A 15,630-nucleotide genomic window follows, 5' to 3' on the forward strand; every position below is an offset into this window, starting at 1 on the left:
AGAAGAACGAAACACCCGGAACGTTTCTGTTAGTGAATTTTGTGAAGAAGAAGTGATCTGGTAGTGAAATTAAGCAGAACAGTAACCACACTTCAATCAGTACTGACATCAAAAACAGCTTCTGTTTACTGGTTTTGTTTTGTCGGGCTAAACTGGGAAAGTAAAGGAACTGTACGAGCTGAATGAATGAAACGTCCCAGAATTCAAGGTAATTGTGATCCATGTGAACTCTGTACCATGGCCCATGGTGAAAACTTATGCCATGCAATTTTATAGATATACTCAAATCAAATAGATGGCCTTAGTCATGCAAGTGTTCTTTTTGGCCATGCATTGTGAATAATGAAATTTTTTTGTTATGTTTTTAACAGTATGGATAAAGTAATCAACTGTTTCCGCAAGAAGCCAGACGCTGTGGCTAGACTCATATGTTTTCCCTGGGCTGGGGGTGGCTCGCTCCCCTATGCGCGATGGGGGAACATTATGAGCTCGATTGAAGGTTTGGAGTGATGTTTTTGAACCCCATAATCATCATCGATGGCCCTATGATTAAATTAAAGTTCTGTCATTTCAAAAATAGGCCCACTATAAGGAAATGTTGTGGAATGCCTGTCACCAGTGATTGTGAAAGTATGATTTATTCTAAACCGACGTTAATCTACAGGATAGATTACTGACAGTAAAATGTATTCGATATAGTGTATGCTGTACGTTTACCTGGGAGGGAGTCTCGTGTCAAGGAGCCCTTCCATCAGAGCATGCAACAGGTGGTGGAGGAGGTCGTCACTGTATTGTTGCCTGTCCTTAGGGAGAAGCCGTTTGCCCTATTTGGGCACAGGTGAGTCATTACATGGTAATAAAGACGCTAAGAAAGAAACATGTGTATTGCACATCTGATGTGTGACTCTTTCCGTACTAGTGGAAAGCTATAAAACCAAATGTTTCCTCTTATCTTTGCAGACAGTTTACTGAATTTACTGTCTTGAAATTTAAAATTCATTTCAAAATGAATGTAGAACATGACATCGGCTGTTTGTTCCTTGTCAGCTTTGGTGCCATGTCATGCTTTGCCTTCGCTGAGTCACTGAAAAGAGTACACGGGATTGAACCGATCCATGTCTTCCTCTCCGGGGCCTCTGCTCCATATGTGAGTAAAGAGCAGTAGATTGTTGTCTAATAACATTGGTCAAAGACCATATATTTATTTGCAGAATAACATACAGTATTAAGATTATGTCATACAACAAGTTCAAATGATCTGATTCATTAGTTGTGACTGAATTATACATTATAAAATGTATTTTTCTTAGCCATTCCAACTGTGCACCTTAATTATTTGGCTGTCAGTGGGTTAGCATATCTGCTTAAAGATGAAATGGAAATATGAATATTGCAAAACCTTAGTTACAACAGTCACTGAACTATAGAAACCATAAAACGTGTACACTTTATACTACTTGGAGGATACATTATATATTGAAATAGTCTAGTGAGTCTACATGATAGTTTTTCACTGAACACCAGCTACCATTGTTTTTTGAGTACCCATGAAGACATACCAACGTGACATGTCGTCTTTTCCTGGGTACTTAACCTACTTCCCCTCCCCCAGTCTGAGACCCGTCTCAGTGCCCCCTCCAGGAGCAGTCTGTCAGATGAAGAGTTCCTACACTGGATGCGTACCATTGGGGGCACGCCCCCAGAGCTATTAGCCAATCCAGATGCCATGAAGTTATTCCTTCCTCCACTGAAGGCAGACCTTCATGTAGTTGAGAACTACAGGTAAGTTGTAGTGGAAGGAAACAAGTGATGGATTTGCTTTCATGAAGTGACATTACAAACAGATGTAAGTGAATTGTGGCATCAGGTTGTGTGTTTTGTGCAAACCATACCTCTCCACTGACTGAGCTTTATGATGCTGATATTTTCCAGGTGTCCACGGCCAGAGACTCCCTTCCTCTCCTGCCCAGTCTTCTGCTTCGATGGAACACAAGACATTCCACATGACCTCAAAGGTCAGTATGACAACCCCCCCCCCCCCCGGTGTTGCCATGGCACACAATGCAGTCATATTATGTGTTTACATGACATATGGAGGCTGTAATAAGTTTAATGTTGAGGCACGGGTCACACACGCATCATACGAGTCATAACCCACCCTTCTCACCCGACGAGTAAGAATGAACAGGTATGATAAGGGATCAGATTCCAAAAATAATTCCGTGGAAATGCATGGATTCCAGTTGCTGCTACTGGAAGAAACTGTAATCCATGCATTTCCACAGAATTATTTTTGGAATCTGATCCCTTATCATACCTGTTCATTCTTACTCGTTGCTCGACTTATCGTGACTAAATTCAAGATGGCTGCAAACGCTAAACTTCGTGAAGATACTGTCTGTATAAATCGTCTTGTAAGTAAACTACCAGTGCTTTTTCAAAGTTCTCAATGTCTCTTTTTAAATGTCAGGGCCCTCGGAAGTCTACCAATGAAGTGTGGAGATACATTGAGCCTCGTAAATGGTGTAAAACAGTGATTTATTTGCATGGCTATGCCGATGCCGAGGCACCACCATTGACCGCCTTGTTGGTAGCATCGGCTAACTAGCGCCAGATTTCGGAGTGCAGGGGACAAGCCGAGATGGGCTATGAGACATACGTTCACACTCGGTATCATGTTTCAAAACACTTTAGGTCAAAATCACACCGGAATTCTCCTTTAATTGTCCTTTTAATCCCTCCCGTAGCCTGGAACGACATGACAAGTGGAGACTTCAGCATCCAGATGCTGCCTGGGGCCCACTTCTATCTGAGGGAGGCAGCGAATGAGAAGATTATACTGGACACTGTCACCAGACACCTGGAGACAGCAGAGATGGACTACCTGTGACTGGAGCATGTTGATCCGGACCTATGGCCCACTATAGCACCTTGCTTTTACCTGAGAAAATAATAATTCCCTTAAAATCACATGACATGTCAATTTTTCCTGTATAGGGGAGTAAAGGGTGAGCCTGTGGAGTGGATGGCAGTGGGCACTTAAAAGGAACTCTCGATTGTTCTGACACGCACACCCCACAGATCTCTCTGAGAGTATTTAATGTACATAAGATTAATGCCTATGTAGTGTTCACTATGCATTTTAATTTCATTTATATCAAAATAATAATGTGTTTGTAGAATCCCAAAGCTTCTAACCAAATCATCTTTGAATTGTTGTGGCATTCTTGGACTGGGCTTAGACCGAACTGTGTGGGAATGGCACACTAACACCAGAGGCAACACATTTCTGTTTATATAATTTGTCTGTGAAATGGCTTTGTGGCCATGTCCACAGAATATAATTACATTTAGCATGTCCTGTGACCTGTAGGGAGCGCCAAAATACAGCAAATGATTAGAAGTCTGGGAACACTAACCATTTGGCCTGTGAACCTTTCTTTCTGTCAGCACTGTGATTCCAGAGATTAAGTGTACTAATATTTATAATATGACAGTCTTATATTTTGTTTGTTTTAGTGTGATATTATGTTTGTTTGTATAGCCTGGGTCTATGAGGAAAAGGATTGGAAAAGTAACAGTGGCTTACTCCAGGGGTTACCGGTAGTTTCATAAAGATAGACTGTGCTTGACTCTATGGCTTAGAAATAGTAGATAGTCAGACTTCAGATAGACATCTAGTCCGGCAGCCAAATGCCATAATTTAGGTGAACCTGGTTTTGTCGGTTAAAGTTTTTGCTGTTTCTTGCTGTCAAGGGGTAACTCAATAAGATTAGAGAGGGTGCCCGGTGATATCCCTTGGGCAATTCTCTATATTAAGCCTTTCTTGTCCAATGTGTTGAATATAAGGCGAGGCACCACAGGTAAAAAATAACTAGCAGATATCACTATGAAACTTTCCCAGTTGATTACCTACATTAATATGGAAAAGAAATGTATTACAAGTTATCTGTAATATAAAGTTTAAATATGCAAATTAAGCATAATCTAATTAAATATGTGCTGATTTGCATAAACTAAAAATAAACTAAATCGGAACATTGGATGATGCCAGGTTAAAAATTACTTTTTCATTGTGTTGACATATTAGATGAAAAGTATTTTACACAGGGAATTTTAGATATCTCTTTTATTTATTCCTTAAATCAGAAAATACTGCCAATGGCCTTTTAAAAAAATACATTTTCGCCATGTTTTTAGGAATAAAATGTAATATAAAAAGGCTAGGAATAACATATCAACAAACCCCTCTGTAGAAGCCTTCCAAATATAGTTAGGTATAAGACTGGAAGGTTTGGTGTATGTAGGTGCTTCTGAAGTGCCGATTTCATTCTCAGAGTGGGAGAGGAAACTAATCCACGGGTGCTACGTGCTAGCATCTCTCAATAGCACGTCTCTTAGGTGTGGATGGAGGTTTACCAGAGACTTTCTAATGAGGAGTCATCACACTCAAAAAATCCTCCATAGAAATGCATGGGGTTAGTTTGTAACGCCAATATGGCAGTTGTCTACACATATCCGACCCCTTTCATGTGTTGTGATCTCACTGCTGGAGCAAGGTTGGTGTTGTGAAGTCTTGCGCACGCCGAAATAGATGCCCGATAAGTGCCCAAAAAGTGCTACAATATGGCTGCTGAGTGGAAGGACTTACTGCATGTATGCTATGTAAATGATTACTGTTAGCCTAAACTGCCCTCTTTTAGCTGATTTCTACAGGGTGTCTGTTCTACTGTTCTAATATGTATAAAATATACATTTATTTTTATTCTTTATTGCAGAAGTAGTCTATGCTCAGAGCCTAAACTCGTCATTCAAAAAGAGAATATTCATTTTTAAGTAGGCTATTGAAGTATATGGAGCCTGAAGCGAAGGAATACTTCAGTTGGAAATTCAACTGCCATTTGAAGAAAGATTCATTGATTCGTTACTAAGCCCAACCAGTCTACCAGAAAATGTCAAACTTGCACCAAACTACATTTTGGAGATGATCAGATGTGGCTGCAAGAGTGAAAAACCTTGTAGCTCTAACAGATGCAGTTGCCAGGTTAATGGTGCCTTGCACAATATTCTCTGCATGTTTTAGGGTAGGATGAGCCAGAACTGGGCAATTATCAGAACTAATACTAGGAAAAGTGTACATATTCAGAATTATTACAGGCAATATCTGAAATTATAAATTCATTATTTGACATAGAAAAGGGTTACATTTTCCCAATTTGAATGCATGAAGTATTGTCTGAATAACTATCACACTGCAAACTGTATTTTAGTACATTCTATTTGAGTTGATTATTTGCTTTTCTTCTTCTATTTTTTTTTCTTCATGATTTCGGCACATATGGCTTTAATGGTTAATGTAGGACATTGCCCAAGGGATATCACACTGGGCACCCTACTAAATATTAAAGAGCCACCCCAAGTCAACAAGTCTAAGCAAAAATGAATAAATAAATAACCCACAAAAACAGGTCTGACCCATAGACTGTATATATAGAAAGTTCTATATACAGTCTATGGTCTGACCCCATGGCTTCCTGACTGGCATTATCTGAAATATAGAAATTCATTAATTCACTTAGTAAAGGGTTAAATTGTCCAAATTTGAACGTACTGTCTGAAAAAGTATCACACAGAACATTGCATTTTAGTACATTTTAATTGAGTTGATTTGCATTTAATATGAGTATGCCTACTCATCTTGAAATTAGAGGTAGGCTATATCCTATTTCATGATTTTGGCACATTGGGCTTTTTCATATTTAAACATTAAATTACAGAAAACTTGTAATACAAATTTCCTGTGTAAAAGACTTTTCATCTAATATGTAAACACAATGAAAAAAGTAATTTTGAACCCGGCTTCATCTAATGTTCAGATTTTTTCTTTTTAAACTTTATGCAAATCAGCACATATTTAATTAGATTGTGCCTAATTTGCATATTCAAACATTAAATTTCAGATAACTTGTAATACATCTTTTTCCATATTAATGTAAGTAATCAATGGGGAAGTTTCATAGTGATATCTGCTAGTTATTTTTTTTACCCTATTCACCTGTAGTGTCTTACCTTGTATTCAATACATTGAACAAGAAAGGGTTAATATACAAAATTGCCCAAGGGATATCACTGGGCACCCTCCTAAATCTTAAAGAGATACCCCTGCTCTACAAGATTCTGCAAAAAAAAAAACTTTAACCGACAAAACCAGGTCTGACCCCATGGCTGCCGGACTAATCTAAATTAATCTACTGCACAAAGCAGTTTAGTTCTTGACTATCTTGGGTCGTACAATTAATTCTGGTTGAAGTTTTCAAAATTTAAAAACATGGCCGCCCAAGTAACCATATCTAATCACTCATCTCCATCTACCTAAGCAGAACATGTTTGTCTTTTGCTGAAGCCAGAGTTATGCTCACTTTTCCTACAAAACTAGATTTGTCTGTTTCAAACGTATCGTGTCCGCAAGCTTTCAGTAGCCTAAACAGGCAAATGTGGACAAAATGAATGGCCAGTATGCATGAGCCTCGGACTACTAGGCCTTATTATGGAAGGTGTTCATTTCACAGTCCATACCCCACGGCCTGCAACACAAAACAAAGGGAATGAAAACAAAACCTGAATTGTGTGCAAACAAAGGAATAAACTTACTACTATTAACAGCAACAACTGAGTACCACAACCATATGCTAGACCACACATTTCTTAAATTCACAGAATCCTAAGGGTGAAATAGCCTAATCTCAGATGTGTGAGAGTTGGCAACCCTGCTATAGTATGAGAACAATTAGTTTGGCCTTACAGCAGATTGGTCTAAAATAGCTTTGTGAAACCGACCTCTGGCCTAGACCAATAGGCTACCTCGAAAAACAACACTAAATGAATCAATGTAAACGTTTGGTGGCACCATTCTATAAAACTACAGTTGCTTGACGTTTTAGGAGGCCGTTGCCATGGCACTTCAATTATTAAGTAGATGGCTTGACATGTTGGTCTGTGTGTTACCTGGCGACCGAGCACTGGTATGGATACATCTAGCGTCTCGGTTATAACAAACTAGCGGCGAGGCGGACGGACAGTTGCCTTTAGAATTCCAGGTGGGTAAGTTGGACTTATAAACAGGAACACAATCGTTCTAACACCCGTTTCCAACATCGCTAACAGGCACTTCACTTCCACATGTTGATAACTTAATCGTTATAACAGTTATGTTCTAGGTCTAACATAACATAGGCTATCATAACCATAGACTGTGGTCATAATGTGGTCCTGAGACCTTGGGTTCTGATTAAATACTGGTTAAATAACATTGTATAAATCAAGTTTGTTCACCGTTATTTAAAAAAAACCTAGGTAGTGTCGACCGCTGACCCTGTAGACTACTGTTTCGATCAAACGTCTGTTTGTAAACTTGAAAAAGACTATAAAAGTTAAGCTTATTTCTCAGAAAGAAGTTGAAACAGGCTGCATAGTAGGCCTATCTCATATCAGTCTGCCTCGTAAGTTACCTTTGTAACAATGAATGAGTCTTGCTATAGCCTACAATAAATGCTCTAAACTTAAAAGCTACAAAAATGACACAATCTTCTATCACACATTCTTCAAATAGTTCTGTAGAGCTAAAAGAAAGAGTAGGCCTATTTATTCAAATATTTTAGGCAAGATATTTCAGTCTGGTTTATTACAGCATTAGACAAAAGACATCTGCCAAATACCATTATCATACATTTCCTTGATAGGCCTATATAATTTGAAAAATGTTGTGAGGTATCTTATTGAATGTGTATAGATGTGGGTGCATGTTGTGAAATCACCAGGCGGGTGTGCAAAATGGCCACACTGAGTGCCAAGCCAGGCCTGCGCCACAATGTGTCCGACTGGGAGGCAAGGAACAAGCAGCTGTCCCAGACCGCCGAGTACCAGCGCCAGGTGTCCCACGATGTCCGCCAGGAGGGACTGGTTCTGCGCAATGAGACCACCACTAAAGTAAGAGGGGTTGGCCATGTAGTAGTAATTCTCGTGCTAGTGTGAATGGACCCAAGATTGGTTATTTAATCTTGGTGTATGTTTTGCATGTGCTGAAATAACTAACTCACACACCAGGTTTATAGTACCTATTATTATTTGTGTTATAAGGGAAATTACGTCTAATTATTCTTCGTAATAGATAGATAGATAGATAGATAGATAGATAGATAGATACTTTATTGATCCCTAGGGGAAATTCAAGAGTAATATAATGCCTGCCTCTCTGTATGGCTATGCTCTGTCTTTTCTGTTCAGACCAAATGGGATGAGAGTGACAGTAGTCGCAGACTGGCTGACAGGATTCAGGACATCAACCACTGGAAGAGCAAACTGGAACATTGTGCTCAGGATGTCGACAAAGAGATGGACGCCTTGACTCAGGTGATTTGAGAAAGAATTACTGTATGTGGGAAGTTATGAGCAGAGCTCAGTACATTCAGCATATGGAAGATGCCTAGTTCAACCACCCAATAATCCATCTAATAAACCACCTTTTATTAATGCAACCCATGCAAGTCACCTAAAAAGCCATCTATTATTTATTTTTTTCAGATAGAAAGACTGTAGAAAGTGAATAGAAATTTGCCAGCCTTTTAGAATGCTGTTAAAGGCTTAAAATGTAGGGTCTGGGCACTCACCGTTCGCAGTGCTCAGTCCGAGGGGCGGGATAATCAGTTGTCTTTCAAATTCCCTCTGCACGCAATAGGACGCAATAGGATATTTGTTTTCAAGTAGCAGGGAATTCAAGCCAAACCGTTGCAACTCTGCCATCAATCATTATGTTAAGCCCAACAAACGACTCTATACACGATTTCAATGCCTGATTAAGTTTCGATTTCTGGAGCTCACAAGCCAACGGAGAGTTGCTAGACTAGCCCTGGCTGCCGTTAGGGGCGCGTCTAGATTTCTAGGCTAGAATGCTGTAGTTATGGTGGTTAATGTTTTAAAAAAAACAAAAATTCCCCTTGGGGATCAATAATATCTATCTATCTATCTATCTATCTATCTATCTAACGCTGTTCCAGTCTAAAGAGGAGACGGAGCTCGCCTTGGCAGCCACAGCGCTGCCTCTGGAGGTCACCATTGAGTGCCTGGCGCTGTGGGAGGGCAGGCGTGGGGGGGAGCTGGTCAGTGACCCAGTGGAGGCCGAGCTGAAGAAAGACGTGGAGTTGATTGACAACTGCCAGCGCACATTGCAGCAGCGCATCGATCAGTCTTTTGAACAACTGTGGTAAGACAGGGGGGAGGGTCAGAGGAAAAAGGAAGGGTTGTGTCAGTGGTTGCAACGTATTATGTAGTCAAATGCATATAGGGTTAGAACTTGAAAGAAAGAACTGCGCTCCAAGTTGAGTTCCAATTAGTATTTAATATACCAATGTTTTAACAAAAAGATGTCTTTCTCAGGGTGTCTATTGTGTCACTACTTACACTGATTTTTAAATACATCTTATGAGGTTACCAAAGCAATGTCAGGTGCCGTTTTCAGCTGTGGTCCATTGTGCTTCTTAGCTTGTTACAGGAAGCGTGGCATGAGGTGAACTCTGACCTCCAGAACAAGAGAGATGCCCTGGATGTGGACATGTCCTGTCTGTCCCTCACAGTGACCTCACCACAGATCTCCCTGAAGCCCAAACCCCTGAGGATACCTGCCAGGTAGACCTCACCCAGAGCCAGTGAAATCCATTTCTTATGTCTTGGAACACCCTGTGCTCTCCTGCATGTGGAACATTCGGTTTATACATGTGGATAAGTTTATGCAATTCAGTTTATGCATGGAAGGCTCTTTAGCCAGATCATTTGTTTCCGGTGTCACGGACCCGGTTGGGAGTTGCACCTAGTGAGTTAGCACGTTACAAATGTAGAAGGATTTATGCGCGTGTCAAAATTGTTATTATTGGGCAAACAAAATATTCAGTGTCGGAGTGAAGATGTAAGGAGCAGAATATAACAGAAGATGCAGCTGACGCTCCACCGGAAATAAATGAGCTGGCTTAAGAGCTTTCCATTTGCACAAGAAGTTAGCCTATTAGTCAGTTGTTAAATATTCAATCACAACTGGACTGTTTGCACACAGATCATTTTGACTATGGTTGTTTTTGTCTGTATTCATACCACCATTATTTAATGCTGCCTACTTCAGAGTGAACATCCTTTTTTTTTTTTATTCTGGGTCCAATGCAGTACCAGCACTCCCCAGCAGTGGGAGAAGTTCAGCATTTACAACATAGCAAAAGCTAAGGAGGAGATGCAGGCCTCGCTGGCCTTGAGAGAGAACATGAGCGTCACCCGGGCCCAGGTAGGAAAAGCAGCCGGGGAAAATTAGCTCTTTACCTCTACCTTACAAGAACAACAACAACAACACATTGCATTTCTGTAGCATTTTTCTAGACACTCAAAGCCTTTCATAGTGAAGGGGGAACCTCACTAGTCACCACCATGTGTAGCACCCACCATGTGGCAGCCATTATGCGCCAGAACGCTCACCACACACCAGCCTTTTTGAGAAATTAGCTTATTTGCCATCAACCCCAGAGTGAGATAAGAGAATACCTAACCCCTATTGGCTACCTGGTGTATTCTACTTCCACTGAATTATGCAAAGCTAGGCTAATGGTGTCAAACAGGGTTATTGCACACATACAGAGAAGGGCATGTATCCAAAGTCCGCAAGTCCCTCCACTCGGCGGCCATATTGCAAAGATTTTTGGGCACTCATCGGGCTTCTATTTTGGCAGAAATGCGCGTGCGTAAGGCTTCACGACACCAATCTTGCTCCAGCAGCGAGATCACAACACATGATTGGCACGATCTCTTCACAACACACCACATTATTGGCTCAATGTATTCACCACACAGCACATGATTGGCTCAATGTATTCACATGTCGACGTTTTGCCGCGGAAGGGGTGTGATATGTGTAGACAACTGCCATATTGGCGTTGCAAACTAGCCCCATGCATTTCTATGTAGCATTTTTTGAGTGCTGTGTCTCCTCATTAGAAAGTCTCTGATGTATCCTCTTACCTAACTCTGGGGTGGATGGTAAATTAGCTAATTTCCCAAACAGTTGGCATGTTCCTATAATTTCAAACTATTAAACCGTAGATAACATGAATGCGCTTAAGGAAGCATTTAGAAATAGATTTCATCTGCTCTATAAACAAGCAAATGTCCATATGACCAAATGACCATACACAGCTGTGTGGGAGAAGAGTAGAGTAGGAATCGGAGTGTAAAAATAAACTGAGCATCTTGGGTGCTCAGGTGCAGAATGACATGGGAGCCCAGGAGATGGCTCTGGAGTTTGCCCTCCGCAAGCGCAAACATCACCTGCTGCAGTCCAGGGATGAGCTTAAGTGGCAGTTGAGGACGGTGAGCAACATGCATCCCTCTTGTCTCCTTCTTGCCCTTTATGTCTCGTGTGCTACTTTTCTCTCCTTCTTTTTGCCCCCTTTGCTCTCCTACTCGTCTGTTCCTTTATACTCTTCTTAGAGTTTTATTGTTGTTGCCTGATATCTGGGCTACTGTCTTTATTGTACAGTGGAGTTTAGTTATATGTTTATACTTATACTAATGTTTACCATTTCTGTTGTAAGTGCATGTTGTGTGTTATGTCTGTATGCTACTGAGACCCTTGAATTTCCCCTTGAGGATCAATAAAGTATCTATCTATCTATCTATCTATCTATCTATCTGATTTGCTTTGGTGTCTGCGCTTATGCTTGCGTTGCCATGTCATGCTTTGAGAATGTGTCAGCGCTTGGTTGGTACAGTATCTTTAGTGCCAGGCTTGAAGCATTCTCTTTCTTTACACCTCTCCCAGACCCAGGACGAGATCCAAGACCTTGAGAAGGATATCCGTGGGCTGGAGACAGACCTGCACGCCAAACAGAGCTTCCTGAAACTGACACACACACGTCTGGAGAACAGGTTCAAGAGACCTGGAGTGGACCTCTGCTGGGACGAGGTAGCCTGCTAGCTATTTATTTTGGTAGCTTGCTAAACATTAGCTTTGTACGTGACGTGTGCAATGGCAGAGTATGGAACCATAGCCTAAGTGCTTCTAACACAGCTGTTGCTGAAGGCACAAGGTCTGCAGTGCACTGAAGTGCAGTGCACATTGAGCAACCTCACACAGCACGCAAAGTTGAACTAGGTCTCAATTGAAACATATTCAGTTGATGTCGACAGACATAAAGATGTATAGGTGTCCTTGTGAAAGGGTCCATGTGTTGTCTTGAAAGCACTATTACAATCACTACGACACACTTCCATTGACTCCATATAACTGCCATTATATTTCATACAGGACAACACAATGTACAAAGTGGTATTACGAGAGAAACAGGCCCAGCGTTGGCTAGTTTGCTTGCAGTTTAGCAGATATCTGGGCTGCACAGCGCATACGTGTTTTATGACATTATGCCACAATAGTTGAAGAGTTCAGATGCAAAAGCCTCTAAATGCCACCGCCATCAAAAATGAGATAACAATGGTGAGAGCATGCTCTCCACACATAGTATACATTAATCAAATAATTTTGCTTCAAAACCCGCTAAATACCACTCTTTTCCTGGTCTGAAATGTCGATTTGTAAGGAAAAATCTATAGGAGCCTGAAAAAAACTGGTCGTTTAAAAGAAAAGTGGTCAGACGGATTTAGAGGGTTTTACATCTGAACAGTTGTTTCTGTACGTTCTGTTGCTGTTTCTAGGTCATTTTTGAGTGTTTTAAACTAAAAAAAAACTACACATAGCTGCTTTATAGTGACATGGTTTCATGTGAATAACACACAAAACTGAACCAACTGCACTCAATCAAAGCAATATGCAGTACACTTAAGTCCGATTCATTTCAATTTCAAAGTATCTGTTCAACCGGAAACCCTCTAGGAACAGATTGAACGGGTCCATACAAAATAGAGATAAAAATACTTGTGTGCCACAGGTTCAGTTCGGGCTGGTGGAGGAGCTGAAGCAGCTGGAGGTGACCGTCCAGACTCTGCACCAGAAGCTGGGCCAGGCTCGGTGAGTTCCGCCCGTCCCATCGCCCCAGTGGAGGGAGGAAGAGAGGGGATCACTGGGCTGAACTAAAGTCTTTATGGGTTTTCGTAATGTGAAAACTCATTATTTTCATTGTTCATATATAATTATATAGATATAGTATTTTGCAGATGCTCTTGTCCAAAGCGACCTACAGAATATGAATATGACAATCATTCAAATTAACAGTTTAAAAACCTACATTAAGCATAATAGTAATAATATAATGATATCAATAGCAATATTTGCAGAGCTGTAAATGTAAATCAGGTTTATAGGCCAAGTACACTTGCGTATACAAGGAATTTGGTCTCTTCACTTATCCAATCTGTGAATTAGTGAACACACAGAGCACACAGTGAACACACAGTGAGGTGAAGCACACACTAAGCCAGAGCAGTGAGCTGCCTTGCTACAGCAGCGCTCGGGGAGCAGTGAGGGTTTAGGTGCCTTGCTCAAGGGCACTTCAGCCGTGGATGTGGGCATGGGAGAGCAGTGCTCAACCACTTCCCCTGCCCACATTTTTTCTACTGATCAGGGATCAAACCGGCAACCCTTCAGTTAGTTATGGAGCCTAATGGATCTTTTACGCTTGTTGCTGTGTGTGTCTGTGTGTGCGTGTGTGTGTGTGTGTGCGTGTGTGTGTGTTTGTGCGCATGTGTGTGTGTGTGTGTGTGCGCGTGCGCGTGTGTTGATTCTCCATGCAGACACTCGCTACAGGCCTTGCAGCAGCACGAGGCGTGCATGCAGGAGGACCTGTCCCGCAAGGACGAGGCCGTGGCCCTGATGCAGAGGTGCCAGGAGGTCCGAAAGCGCATTGCCGCAGCCAAGCCTGACCACCGGTCCTCTGGGACCGTCGTTCCCCTCACCAACTCCAGCGGAAGGCATGCCGTCACCAAGGCCTAACGTCCAGTTCCCTAATTCACCTCATAATTCCCCTCCCTAGCCCTTGATGAAATCTGGTGACTAAAGCTGGTGTCTAGCACACAAAGCAATATAAGAGTAATCCTAGATGTCAATACAATCATGTCACAAGTTCACAAGCCTCTGTATCCTGTTTTCCATGTTGATAGTGTCCATGTTGATAGCGACCATAGTATGTGCTGTGCAGTTACAATTTGTGTGGTTGTGTGGTCACACTGGTCAAGTGCTCTTCAGTGCCTCTTGTCTCAGTGCTCTTGCGCTTTTGTGAGTTTAATAGGGCTATTGATGTGGTATGCGTGTTAACTATTTAAGTTGGTCAGTGGAAGAAAGGCGTCTGGTGCAAATTGTATCAAACCTTATTCGGCACACACACACACACAAACACACACACACATTAACACACACATAGGCAAAGAATTGACAAAAACACACACTCACTCTTACGCTCGGATCGCTAATAAACTTTTTACTGCCTTCCCCCTGGCCTTAATGTCTCTAATGTGTTTGTTTGTGTCGGGCATTATCTTGAAAATAAAGCAAGAAGCAGAAGGATGGGGACGTGCTTTTGTGGTTTGTAAATGTTTTTGACAGTCCTATACTGTGTGGTGTAGTGGAGATTATGATACTGTAATAATTTAAGGGTCATGAAATCAAAATGGTACCACTTAGGCCTTATCAGGGCTGCATGGTCGTGGACTTATTTTCACAATGGGTGAACTGCACTGAAGGCCGCGTGTTGGAGCTAAATGGAGTTGTTTTTCTGAGTGGTTATCTCTGCACACAAAGATGTGGATCGATTAGCTGTCCAGTTTATTTGATCCCTGAGCTTGCAAAGATTGTTAATCGTTTTTTTATGACAATGTTTACATGTAAAAATACTGACGTACCCTTAGTATTACATCCATTTGTTTCCTGTTTCATTTACATTTTCTTTCTTTCCACAATGTGTCTCTTTTCACTGTCTTATTCTCTTTCATGGTTTTTTTTTTTGTCTGTAATTTGACTTCACTCGGAAGCTCACCCGCCTTGTACCTGTGTATTTACAGTATGACAGAGTTTCCCCAAACACACCTAACCTTCCTAAACTGGAATAGACACACACAGACACACACACACACACACACACGTTTAAGACTTTTTAATTGTTTACACATGTAATGCATCCTCTCTTGTGCCAGTGCCCCTTGCCTTAACACGCAGCACCTAGGTTGCGATTATCCACCAAAGCTCTTTATGGCTTTATGGCCTAAACACACCAGGGCCAGTTCCTCATCTCTTCCTTAAACCCCCAATTATTCTGAATCATTTCACTAAACGGCTTCATGCTCCCAGCCCCCACTCTGTCCAGTCCTCCTCCAGCCGCCATGCCAGATAAATGCCATCTCAGTCGATTACGTGCGCCCGAGCGGCCATCATCATCCCGGGCTATTGCGTCAAGCCGTGCCCCTCAGTGTAAACCATTCCACACATTTACTGAATCACATGGCAACTCTCTCTCTCTCTCTCTCTCTCTCTCACCCTCCCTCCCAACTCTCTCACACACACACACTGACACACAAACACACACCTGATCACGCCCATACCCACTTTACTGTCACTGCCCTACCACTTTGATTCTGACAGTCTGGTGCATCGAA

General features: G+C 41.7%; 2 protein-coding genes across 2 annotated transcripts; both read left to right on the forward strand.

Moving 5' to 3' along the window:
• The first annotated feature begins 10 nt into the window (after positions 1 to 10).
• Positions 11 to 4,049, forward strand: olah (oleoyl-ACP hydrolase). The gene is made up of 7 exons (XM_076300907.1): positions 11 to 208; positions 372 to 499; positions 700 to 838; positions 1,048 to 1,147; positions 1,613 to 1,782; positions 1,933 to 2,015; positions 2,748 to 4,049. Exons 1-7 carry the CDS (start codon positions 183 to 185, stop codon positions 2,888 to 2,890), a joined length of 789 nt encoding a protein of 262 aa, XP_076157022.1. The 5' UTR covers positions 11 to 182; the 3' UTR covers positions 2,891 to 4,049.
• A 3,781-nt stretch (positions 4,050 to 7,830) lies between these two features.
• On the forward strand, positions 7,831 to 13,975 carry tekt2 (tektin 2 (testicular)). The gene is made up of 9 exons (XM_076301676.1): positions 7,831 to 7,986; positions 8,284 to 8,409; positions 9,054 to 9,259; positions 9,538 to 9,681; positions 10,210 to 10,324; positions 11,293 to 11,400; positions 11,852 to 11,995; positions 12,975 to 13,054; positions 13,777 to 13,975. The coding sequence occupies exons 1-9, from the start codon at positions 7,831 to 7,833 to the stop codon at positions 13,973 to 13,975; spliced, it is 1,278 nt and encodes a 425-aa protein (XP_076157791.1).
• The last annotated feature ends 1,655 nt before the right edge of the window (positions 13,976 to 15,630 follow it).

This window comes from Alosa pseudoharengus, unplaced genomic scaffold, assembly GCF_046254945.1.
Source record: "Alosa pseudoharengus isolate Yale_2024_CS ecotype anadromous, Long Island Sound unplaced genomic scaffold, YU_APseudo_1.1 YU_APseudo_1.1_scf_23, whole genome shotgun sequence".
NCBI lineage: Eukaryota > Metazoa > Chordata > Actinopteri > Clupeiformes > Clupeidae > Alosa > Alosa pseudoharengus.